The following is a 12,034-nucleotide window of genomic DNA, read 5'->3' as shown; positions in this document are numbered from 1 at the left end:
GTCTAGTGTAGCCATGTTGCCATGGCCATGCCTTTGTTTCAACAGGATGCCAAGTAGGAGGGGTGCTCGGTGGGTGAACGGGTGTCGGGATAGGTTTTGGGCTTGGAGTGGTGGCGACTGTTTATGGCAGCCCGTTTGTAATTTATATGTTTAGGCAGGCAGTAGGCAAACTGTGTTTTCTGCTTTATGTTTGTTTGCTTTGGCTTACATTTTTAACACTAAACTCAAGTAAATAACATAAGACAGCAAGTGCTCCCTCCTTCTATATAGCGCCTAGCATCACTCAAGTGCCAGTGCTCTCATGTATGCCTTATGAATTATGTTTGAGTCCCACACACATAAAACAGGAACGAAAACAGCAAACGACGTCCAGGGGGAAGGGAAATGTGACACGGTTCTAATGCTTGCTGTTCTGTCTAATTGCCAATGCAAAAAAGAATCCGCAAATTGGATAGAAATATGACGTAGGGCTAAGAGTACTCAATTCTCTGTAACTTTCTTTATACGAGTATATTTGGGTCAATTTATCAGTGTAATCAAGTGAGAGAGAAGCAAACTAAGGAAATGAGGTAACATTTTATTTATTGATGTTTCAAAGATGGTTGAAAGCGAAGCCTATTTCTATTACTAAAATCCTAATCTTTATGTTTGTATACTGTTTGCTAATCAGGACTATAATCAAACAGTCTGTAACTCAACATGAGTAAGTTTTTGTGCTCGTGTTGAAATATAGCTACTGCTAAGCTTATCATTAATCTAACCATCTTGTAAGCTGTAAAACTAAAACAAAACAATTACAAATTATGTATCTAACACAATAACCTTTGAGCGGTTGAAGAAGTTGGAAAACTTTTTGGGTCACTCAACCCACAGGGCAGCAAGAAAAGCAGAGAACAACAAAGGTTAAGTCAATATCTCTTAAAAGCTAACCAATATCGATGACGATAAATGCGAAAGGAAGGAGCGGAACCACATCTGAAACTATGAAAGAGGATTATTCATAATTTATGAAATGTGTGTGGAACAGCTAAATGAGTCAGACAAGCCAGCGCCAGCGCCAGTGCCAGCCATGGCGCCTCTCTCTAGGGGATGGCATTAATTTTGGTCGGCTATCAACAACGCCGCAATGTATGCTACAAATTCTCCTCCATGTGTATGTCTACGTCTGCACACGCTTGTGTGCGTGTATGTGTGCGTGTGCGTGTGTGTGTGTGAGGAAAATTAAGGAGAAGTAAAAGGAAACGAGTTCAGGGTTGCTTTTCGGTGGAGACGAACAACAGTCGCGTCGACTGTCACACAAACAAGTTGTTCAACTTTTAATGCTGCACATTTTTCGTTTAAATTTGGTTTTCTGGAGTAGGAGATTTACCCTGAAGTGGATGGCAGAAGCTGCTCCAAAGTGGAGGAGATGGCAGCAGTGCTCTGGGGGTTGCTGCTGACTTAACCTTAATGAGCATCAAAGTGTGTGCCATAAACCAGTTTATGGAGCTTGTGTAAGGGTAACAAATGCCACTCCCCGTCATCGGCCGCCGCTCCTTCTTGGGGGATTTTTGTTCGTTTCTCTTTTTTGTCAGCCTAATGAGAAACAAACACAAAAATTTCAAAATAAACGACTGAACAAATGGTTGTTGCGGTTCAAGTGTGGGGTATCATTTGCCGAATCTGTCTACTAGGATCTTTTACTGCCTAACCACTAATATCTGCATTGGCAATCACTTTTCAATGTTTTAGCCCATTAATCAGTCGATTGTTGTCATTTCGGTCTGAATCAGTATAACTAATTGTAAGTCGTGTACTTAAATACTTGCCTAATGCAATTCTTTTCTCTTCCTTCTGTCCACATTTCCAACAGCTAATTGTTCTTGTTAATGTTTTTGTTTGAAATAATGAAAAAATGGTAACCAAAGTGGAAGAAAAAGAAAAGCAGCAAAAAAAAAAACAAGTCAAGAGCAGTGCAAAGCATGGGCGTAGTCAGGCTACTCAATGGGCGTGAGAAAGAAACTAAAAAACAATTGTAAGTCGCAAATTGGATGAGAAATTAGTTATAGGCATTTATTTACTTATCTTTATGGGTTATATACTCACTTAAACTAAGCCTTCGTTAGCTTAAAGACTTAATACCAGTAAAAGTAAATTTTAAAGTGACCGTTTTGACCCTTGACCCCTTGCCACACCCATGATTCGAGCCATTGTCCCTAAAAAGGGTCACAAGCTGCTGTGTTTTTTATCGTCTTTTTTTTCTTTCGCTGTGTTGCTTTGTTGTTCCGCCATTTTGTTTATTGTTTAGACTTTGTTTTCGAGTACATATTTTACTGCAGACGCTTTTGGCTTTTTTCCTACGACTTTTCGGAGTGGCCAGTGTCTTCCCTTAACCCCGTTTCCGAACACCAACCTCTTACCATTAAACCCTCGCCGCTCTAGGATTTTTTGTTGTTTCAGTGCTTTTATCCTGCGCAGTTGTTAGACGCTCATTTAAACTTTTGGCTCTTAGCAGATTTCATTGTTTTTAATGAAACTGACAGTTGTTGTTTTTGTTGTTGCTTTGCATTGCACCCGCATTGTCCTTCTCTCTGCGTGTATGTGTGTCCTTTGGCCCCTTCTTGATGTTGCTTACACAAGATAACGGACCATTTGTTTTCTTTTGGTCATTCGCTTAAGCCAATTTAAGTTGGCTAAAATAAATTAGCTGTGTTTTACTCTTAACGACCCTACTTTTGAGTATGGGTTAGCTTAAAACCAAATGTTCTAGAAAAATTCCCCTTAATTATTCAATAAATGCGCAATTAGTAGGCCCTGCTTTCACTTAAAATAGTCCAAGATTCGAAGGCAATGATCTAAAATATATGAAAAAAACAAGAGGGTTGGAGGTAACTTCTGTTGTGCGGAAATCTTTATACCCTTGCAAGATTTTTGGTTGCTTTCTCTACGTAGGATAAACATGTTGTCTAAATCTTAGGCTGGAGCATTGCCTATGGAATTTTTATAATAAATATTAATTACCCAGTTGGTTGATTATCACATGGCAAGCAACAAGTTTTTTAAACCTATCGTTCTCATGGGATCTTAATGATATGAAACAGATAAAATTTGGCACAGTATATGAAAATATATATTTTTGGATGATGAAAGTTTTCACCGATTGCTGCCATGATATAGCGAATCCCAGATATTCAATGCCAAAATTTCAGAGCTGTAGGTTTCGAGATCTAAAAGAAGTTTACGTTGATCGAGACAACGAACGGAAAGAAATATGAAATATGTATATATGCTGATCAAGAATGTATATACTCTTTGTATGGTCGGAGATGCTTCCTTTTTTACAAGTGTTGCACACTTGTGACAAAATTTATTATACCCTTGTTGCAAGGGTATAGAAAACCTAAAACTATATCCGTTATGAGAAATAATCGGTATGTTCTCCATATCCTCGATAGTATAGTGGTTAGTATCCCCGCCTGTCACGCGGGAGACCGGGGTTCAATTCCCCGTCGGGGAGGTTCATTTTTTTTTTTTTTTGAGAAGCATATTCAAAAATAGAACTATTTTGGTAAGTATTGATTTGCCATGTATACTTTCAGATCACATAGAGAAAGATACACACACTTTATATGTGTGTGTTAGCGTTGGACTAGTTCTCTGAAATTCTTTGGCGTTTTTTTTTGGCGATGCTTTATTTTTCTCTTTGAGGGGCTTTTCGCTGCAGCTCCATGTCGTGTTTGCAGTGTGTATCCGCCCACCCCCTCTCTTTTTATTGTTTTCCTTGCGCGCTTGCAGTTCATTGATATTCATTTTATATGCAGTTTGTGCCACACCCATGTCAATGACGATACCGCCCATGGCTCCTGTGGTTGTATATTGCATTCGCTGCATGTTTGCTGTTTGTGAATGTGTGCGTGTTCGTCCTTGATGTGCTTCTTGTTTAAAGAGTGACTAGTTGTTGAACATTACATTCAATTAATTAATAATTAATGCATATACATTTTTGCCATGTAATGAATCAAAAATGTCTTTTATGTTGCCTTTATTCAAAAAGATTGTAATTTGTAACAAAGGCATTTGCTTGAAGAATCATTTAAACAAATATGTTTATTTCTATTATTTCCAATGCAAAATGTGTTTTATTTGTAAATTGAAAATTAACCACAACATGCAACATGCCCAAATCGATTCGGATAAGTCAATGACAAAGATGAAGGGGTTATCCTCTGATATCGTGCAGTTGCAAAAGTGAAAAATTAGATGTTTCATTGTTTTGAGACACTTGAGATCATCTAACTGGCGATTGGGTTTTATATTTTCCTGGAAAAGGGTCAAGTTGTTGCAAAGAGGCGAGAGGTGAGGTGTCCACACACAAAGACTCACGCACTTGCGGCCCCTTTCCTGTCATATGCAAATGCGATATTGCCCAGGAACCATGGCCATGGCAAAACAAGGCCTGAAAAAAGGCTTTAAAACGCCAAAAACGGCAACGTGGTTGTCGAAATTGGACCAACACGGTTTTTTGGAGCTGGCGGTCCGCGCGCAATGCGCGATATGCAAAATAGGCTTCGGCCTGCCCATTTTTCGCCAACCTTTTTGGCAATGTGTTGTTGTTTCTGTTGGCCCGGTTCATGGACGGTCCGGGTTCCTGGGCCCTTGACATTTTCACGTTGGCAACAACCAGCCAGCCCAAGCCAAACCGTTGTCCACATCGCCATTCGTCAGCATTTTAATCGCGTTTGTGCATTTGCTTGGAAAAGTCTAAAATTGAACGCAAGTGATGGCAATTTGTACGCTTCGCTGTGCCCGTGTTGCTGGCGGACAGCGCCGCCGACGACGACGACGACGACGATAGGATGGCTTGGAATGGGTTGGTTTGTTTGTAGCCCCGAAATTAATATGCGCTGGCTTTGGACCGAGAAAACTTTTTGGCTGGCGCAAGGGATTTTGCCTCCCACTTTTTGGACTGGCTTTTTTTTTGTTTCGTGCCAGCAGCAGCGTCGGCTCGTGATTAATGTGGCAAATGCGTACTTATAAATTATTTATTACTATTCTTCGCATTGTTTTCTGAGGCGTGTGCGTTATTGGTAAGACATTTAAGCCATATTTTTCGACTACGATAAAGGTCGCCGCGGCCCAATACAGAAAACGGCCCTGTCTCCAAGAGAGCAAAAGCTGGTTAAAATTGGCTGCTGGCTATTTTAATATTCAAAGCAGGAAAAGCTTGGATCTCTTTCGGGGAAACCGACAAAGTTGGCCCACATAAATACGTAGTATAAATTGGGTAGACCAAGATGAGACAACAACCAGCCTTGGAACCAGCCTTACTTTCGTACATTGAAAACAGAATAATCAAATCGATAAGGAAATTAACACCAAAGATGCTGCCAACCAAATTCTCTCTGTAAGGACTATTTAAAAAAGTCAGTCTTTATTCCTTAAAGTGTGGATCTCCTAGATCTATCTATGTAGAAGCTCACAGAATCAATATTTTAAAGAAATTGTAGTCTTTATATCTATTACTTCGTTTATATACACTAAAACTAAGTTATTTCTACGTGCTGACAGCAGCTAGTACTATGCTTATTATTATTATTATTAAAGTATAGGATATAGTTATAAACTATCAACCTAACTATATTTTACAAGCACTGGCAACTAAGGCCTTCGGCTTAACTATGTTTATATTTTCATGTATGTATCTACTTTCTAAAAATTAAACAATTTTATGTCAATTTAAAATACAAATGCTATTACTTACATATATCATGAAATTACTTTAAGCTACAACAATTTAATCTAGTTGTTAATGAATTTCCTATGATTCGCCAATATTTCTATACCCAATGGACACATTAGATAAATTAAATGACAAAGTCGCTTTTGGTTTTTTTTTTCTACTCATACACACACATTCATCAATTTGCCATCTATCCATACACACACACACACACACACACACATACGGAGCTTGACAGTGAGTGGGAAAAATAAAAGTTTTAGCTTGCTTAATTTTTTATTGGCAAAGTTTTGTATTATGCCTGCCTAAATCCCGCCCCCTTCCCCACACCCACTTTCTCCCTCTCTCTCTCTATCTCTCCCTGTTGTCAACGACTGAAATTTATTTCACATGCAGTTTTTAAATTGAACAAAAATAGATTCCTTCCGCCGTATTGAAGACCTGAGCCTGGCGTTACCAGTTGGGGACAGAAAAGCAAGATAGATATGTATGAATGTACATACATATATATGAAAGATAGAGAGAGAAAGAGAGAGTTGTTGTTTTTTTTTTTTTGTGGAAAAAGCAATTGAAAACTTCATCATGGTTACAACAATATTTTTTCAACGAAATTGGCACAAAAATGTTGTCCACGAACTTTTTTAGGTGGTTTGTTTTTGTCGCAAGCGTTAGAAAAGTGCAAGAAAAAACTTTGTGCTAGTTACCAGGACCACGCCTCCGAACCGAACCGAACCAAAAAAAAAAGACGGAACATAGAGGGAAGCGGGAACCTCTATGACATCAACGCCCTGTCACGAATGAAAACTGAATTGATAACATTTTCAGCTTGTTCTGGCATTTTGTTGGCTCTTCTTCTTCAGTTGGCAGTTTTTTGTATGCTCCATTCGTGTCCGGGCCAATTTGTAATCTAAACAACATGGCCACCAGGCCCACCACTCCAACTCCCCACTCCGTCCATACCGATCATCATCCATTTTTGGTTAGCTAATATACAAAAATCCTGCCAAGGCAAGCGGCAAAAATCGACACAGCAACAAAATGACTAGCGGATGAGAAAGCCAAAAGGGAAAGAGGGACAAGAGATATGTAAAAATGTCGATTTAATATTAGCACCATAAAACGAAATCAAAGTGAAATGAGAACAACAACAAAAACAATGAAAACGAAAAAAAAAAGACAAGGAAGAGCACAAAATGGCGTCAAGCAATAAAGAAAATGGCGGCAGCTTTGGGTTTATTTTTTCAGCTTTTTCGTGCTTTATTCTTTTTTGTTGGCCAGGATGTGGCAGCTTGTTGATGATAAACTCTTATGACCCACATAGAGGACGAGAAAGGAGATCGCAAAATGGGCAAGCAGCCAACACATGGAGCAGGAGTCAGTCAGTCACCCAGCCAGCTGCATCCGACGGAAGTTCGTGGCAACACTTGGCCCAACCTCTGCTTTTCTCGTCCTCCCTACACACACACACATGTGTTCACACTTTCAAGTTAGTTATAACCGTTTATCGATATTATGGCACATCACGCTCTCTCCTGCCATCTAGCACCTACTTGGCCCACTCTGCCTCGGCCCTAGCCAAAAGTTGGCGGTGGCTGCAGACAATGAAATGCAAACAAATCACCGCGCAAAGAAACTTTTCCCCACATGCCGCCAAAGAATTTCGATTTATGGAGGCCAAGTCGAAATATTATCAAAACTACGACTCCTCCGCGAGTCAGAGAAAGCCACACAATGTGTTTGTTTATGGGTCAAATTTGTGGCTCCCTCCCCTTATTGTCGTCCCAGTAAAAACTTCAAAGTGTACACTTGTAGATGGGACCCACATCATTTAAGCACAATCAATAGAAGTACAGAACTCAGCCACATCAAGGAACTTGTGTGAGAAACAAATCTTATGTTAAGATAGGAGATGTCTCTTAGTAGTGCCGATTGATTCCTTGCATTTTACCCGGAATGAATTTCAATGAAATACAAGATGAATGCAATCGAAAATAGTTTACTGTCAAATTGTTGGGGTGCTTCTGGGATGGATGTTTCAGAACGGATTGTAAATGAAAAATATGAATTTTATTTGTTTTGTTTTTAACTTTTTGTTTCGCACATTGTTTGAAGCATCGGAGATGGCAGGCCGAACAATAATACTGAAAATTTATCATATACACACATAGGTTCAGGGGAAAAGTCAGCAAAGAAAAAGCGAGCAAAAAATGTGAAAGAGAAGAGGATGGCAAATACTTTTGCCGAGGCAACAGTTGATGAATGACAATTTTTATCCGACTTATTTTACATACATTCAGACAGACAGACAGACAGACGGATGGGAGGGAGGACGAATGTGTGGACAGACGGACAGATGGAGGGACAAAAGGCAAATGAACAATCGAGTACTCCTCACATCTAGTGGACTGAGGTAATTGCCTTTTTTTTACCATTTCACCATTTCTTGCAAATGGCGATAACGACACAAAAAACACTAAAGTGTGACCTCCACATAGACTCCTGTGCCGATACTATAAATTATTCAAGTGCCACGGGAGAGCACCGAGTCGAGGAGTAGGTGTAAATGGACCACTTACCAGCGAGGACCGAGGTGGAATTATGACGCGGATCGTAGGGACACACAGCCTGCCCATTCTTGGTCGCTTCCAGGGTGTAGTTGCTGTCATTGATGATGTACGTGTTGCACATGGGCCGGAAGGAGTTAGTGCCGCAGACGAATAGCCGGCCTGGAGATGGAACAACCATTATTCGTATGTAGTTTTGGCAGGCCTCCTGAAATTTTCAAAACAAATTGACAGAATTAATAAAATGCGAATTCAAAACAACACAGGAAAATGGAAAAAATAAAAAAAAAGGATTATTATAACCTCTCCCCGACGGGGAATTGAACCCCGGTCTCCCGCGTGACAGGCGGGGATACTAACCACTATACTATCGAGGATGTTGTTTGACCAGTTTCCCAATTTGATTCTTGACCATTTTGACTGAATTATTTTAAATGATCTAGATTCTAGAATCTATATTTAGCAGTTGTTTATGGTGACTAGTTGCTGATTATGATATTGAGAAAGGAAGGGCAAATCCCCGAGATCTCTTCGCCTGTCTGTTAATCCATTATAATCTAATCTGATATGAAATTAGATTAATGAAAATCAAACCTCTCTACTGATAGTTAGGAAAGGGCATTAAGTCACAATAGTCTGAGCTTAAAGAAAATAAAAGTTTTTTGTTCCTTTTTAAATATTTGCAAAGTCTTTTTAATTGGGATAAAAATCATTTTCACATGGCCAAGTTTGCCGAATCAACATAATGACATTATTGTGGTTGCCTGTGCACATCGTGGTCGTGCACGATTCCAAACCAGACCCCAAGCAGAGCAAACTGAACTAACTACACATGGAATCCGTATTTGCCTACCAAGCGAAACCGACACGGAATGATACAAATTAGTAGAACAAAACAGGGCAAACAAACAAAACATTTAAATATTTTAACACCCGGTCGGAGTAGGAACAGGGTAGGCCCCCCTCCTCCCCTCCTCCCCCAAAACTCATGTGTTGTGTTGTGTTGTGTTCTGGGGGATACCCAGGGATCGGGCTGCAGCGAATATTTCAAATGATTTGTCATGTCAGACAGAGAATACTCGTACAGCAGCCAATGTGCAGTCATTTCCGGCTTCGAGGGAGCGTGAGCCAAAGTTTCCTTCTTCCTGCGTGTGCGGCAAAAAGGTAAAATGCAAAATGGAAGCAAGTTCCCCATTGCCTTTTAATATTTATTGAGTTGTAGCTTGCTGGTTTAAGCACCCGATCCCCACCCTCGACTCTGCCCATTGCCACTTTGCTTCCTGCTGTGCTTGTTAAAGTACGAGTATATTTGTTACGCATTAAATATTTCAATTTGCAAAACATTTATGCAAAATAGAGAAAACACAAATAGTGTACTGACACACATTCCCTGGCACTTCCGCAATATCTCGCTCTATCTCTTTTATTTCTCATTCTCTGCCTCGTCCCCGGAGGGAACCGTGCCGACTCGGCTTGGTTCTCCACTCCTAAACTCGTTAGGCCAAAGTTCGCAAAACACAAATTCAGGCCAAAAATTGCAAGCGGAAATACAAGTTCTCTAATGAACATATGCAACAGCATACACTCGAAAAAACTTTCAACTATATTGAAAGATGACTATTCTTACACTGTAACAAGTGTTTAAGTTTTAATCATTTCTTTGAGTGCATCATTGAATTGATATACCTATGTCCTTATGTATATGTAGATACATCCATGTATGTAAGCAGATATGTAAGTGAAAATGCAGTTTATCATCATCAGATTGTGTGTATATCAAACTTTTATCCAAATTGCTATAATTGAGAAGAAAACTTTTCGATTGTCGAGTCGAAACCTCTCACATCAGTATCTCCTACAAACAAAGTAAATTTGGCATTAATCACGTCAGCAGGGAAATGTGTATGACAGTTTAGCCAGCAAGAGGCATGAAAAATTTAAAATAAAAATACATTTTAGTCAGGGCCAAAGTCAATTCATTTGTTGTCCTTTTTCTCGGTTCTAGCATTCAGGGGCCGACATTGGAGTTAACTTTTTGGCAGGATAAAATACGCCTACGGGTAGGCAACAATTTCGTTAATGATATACAAACACAAGGGACCAACAAACAAAACAGGAGTTTCAGGTAAAAATTGTGAAAGCATCTTCACTTAATAAACTGAAAACATGAAAAATGAATGAGGTAAGAGAGTCATCGCTACGACTTGAATATACCATGCACCAGATGTGTAACAACTATTTACATGGGTTATCTCGCTCACTCTTTCTCTGTCTAACTAACCTAGGTGGGTCTAATATGGACAGACAGGCGGAGAGACGGACATTTGTTTTAGCGACTCTAATATATAGTTTCATTCTATTGCTACAGGGTATAATGACTGGCAGAAAAAGAGCTAAACTGTCGACCAAAGGCAGAGAAAGGTATAAGTTAATATTTACCCATACAAAATGTATCTACAGTTTGGGCCAGGTCATGACTTAACTAAAATAATTATGTAAAGCGAATTCCTCACAAAGAATTTGCAAATAGCTCAACTACCAGTCAATGAAATATTATTCCCATTATTTAGCAATTCAAAATGAAATTGTTTTAGTTCGTGGCTTTCTTTTTCGTTTGCCCAACTAAAGCCACAAACTGAAATAAATGTATACATAGGTATTATTCAACTGAAATATGTATGAAAATTGTTCAATATGCAGAAAAAGAACCAAATGTTTTATTTATTAAAATGGCAAAAGCATTTCAACTGAAAAATTAATAAATTTAACAGTTAATTGCATTCTAAACAATCCACTAAGTTCATCTGACTCCTTGTCCTCGCTCTGGTTCTGGTTCTGACCAGGTCTGGTCTGGTCTGGTCTGGTCTGTTGGTCGTGTTAATTACAACAGCAATAAAACAATGAAAAAGTACAACACCATATTTACACACTTCTCCCAATTGAACAAGCTTTAACTCTGTGAAAATGTACCTACTGCCCCTACCCCATTTCCCCTCAGCGCTCGTGCCATGGTGTAATTGTTTTGCTAATTCATTTAAATTTATGCTCCATTTTTGGCCAAAAACAGCAGGGCAAACATTTCGGACATTTCAAATAATCAACTTAATGAAATGAAACCGAAATTATGTTAAATTAAAAAAAGAAGAATTAAAAAAGGTCGAAGGGGGTTAATAAACATTTGCGTTACTGCATTGTGCTTAGTAAAATGATAACTTAAATTACAGCCCAGTGATTAATGCTGTTTAAACTCATTGGTTAACTATAGAACTTCTAAAATCTGCAGACTAATAAAGTATGGTCTAATTAAAGAAATGGAAGTTCATTTTAAACTTGAAGCAAGAAATAATTAAATTCCGAATGCCGAATGCGAAAATGTCAAAATGAAATGAATGATTCGGAATGGGCCCATGACCACGCCCTACAATGCCGATTGGGGTCTAAGGATGGGCGGTTAAACAACAAGTGAGATAAATGAGTATGCGACGGATGGATGGATGAATGGATAGATGGATGGATGCATGAACGAATTGAAATGGAACTATACAGGCTAAGCAAATGGCAAAGCACGAGTACTTTTGTGGTTTCTGGATTTGAGCCGGGTTAAAGTGGGGAACAGAGCAAAATTGTTGTTAGAGCCACCTGTGTGCATAAATTAAAACCATTTCCGTAGGTCTAAACGAACAATGGTCGATGCCGTTGCCGATGTCGATGCTCATTCTCTTGGACAGTCAAAGCTGAAGCTGAAGCTAAA

The 12,034-nt window shown here is 39.2% G+C and overlaps 1 protein-coding gene and 2 non-coding genes across 3 annotated transcripts in view; 1 reads left to right on the top strand and 2 right to left on the bottom strand.

The window, feature by feature from the left end:
* Positions 1–12,034, bottom strand: part of LOC6646734 (semaphorin-1A) — a 122,120-nt gene that overhangs the window by 23,038 nt on the left and 87,048 nt on the right. The window contains 1 exon segment of the mRNA XM_002069389.4: positions 8,296–8,491. Within this exon segment, the coding sequence (XP_002069425.2) occupies positions 8,296–8,491 (196 nt within the window).
* On the top strand, positions 3,425–3,496 carry Trnad-guc. The gene has a single exon. It is a non-coding gene; the product is annotated as a tRNA-Asp (tRNA).
* Trnad-guc lies at positions 8,589–8,660 on the bottom strand. Its single transcript has one exon. It is a non-coding gene; the product is annotated as a tRNA-Asp (tRNA).

The sequence above is a fragment of the Drosophila willistoni genome, assembly GCF_018902025.1.
Source record: "Drosophila willistoni isolate 14030-0811.24 chromosome 2R unlocalized genomic scaffold, UCI_dwil_1.1 Seg167, whole genome shotgun sequence".
NCBI classification, from domain to species: Eukaryota; Metazoa; Arthropoda; class Insecta; order Diptera; family Drosophilidae; genus Drosophila; species Drosophila willistoni.
The sequence above is the reverse complement of the archived record's forward strand: the minus strand, read 5'-3'. Positions and strand labels throughout refer to the sequence as shown.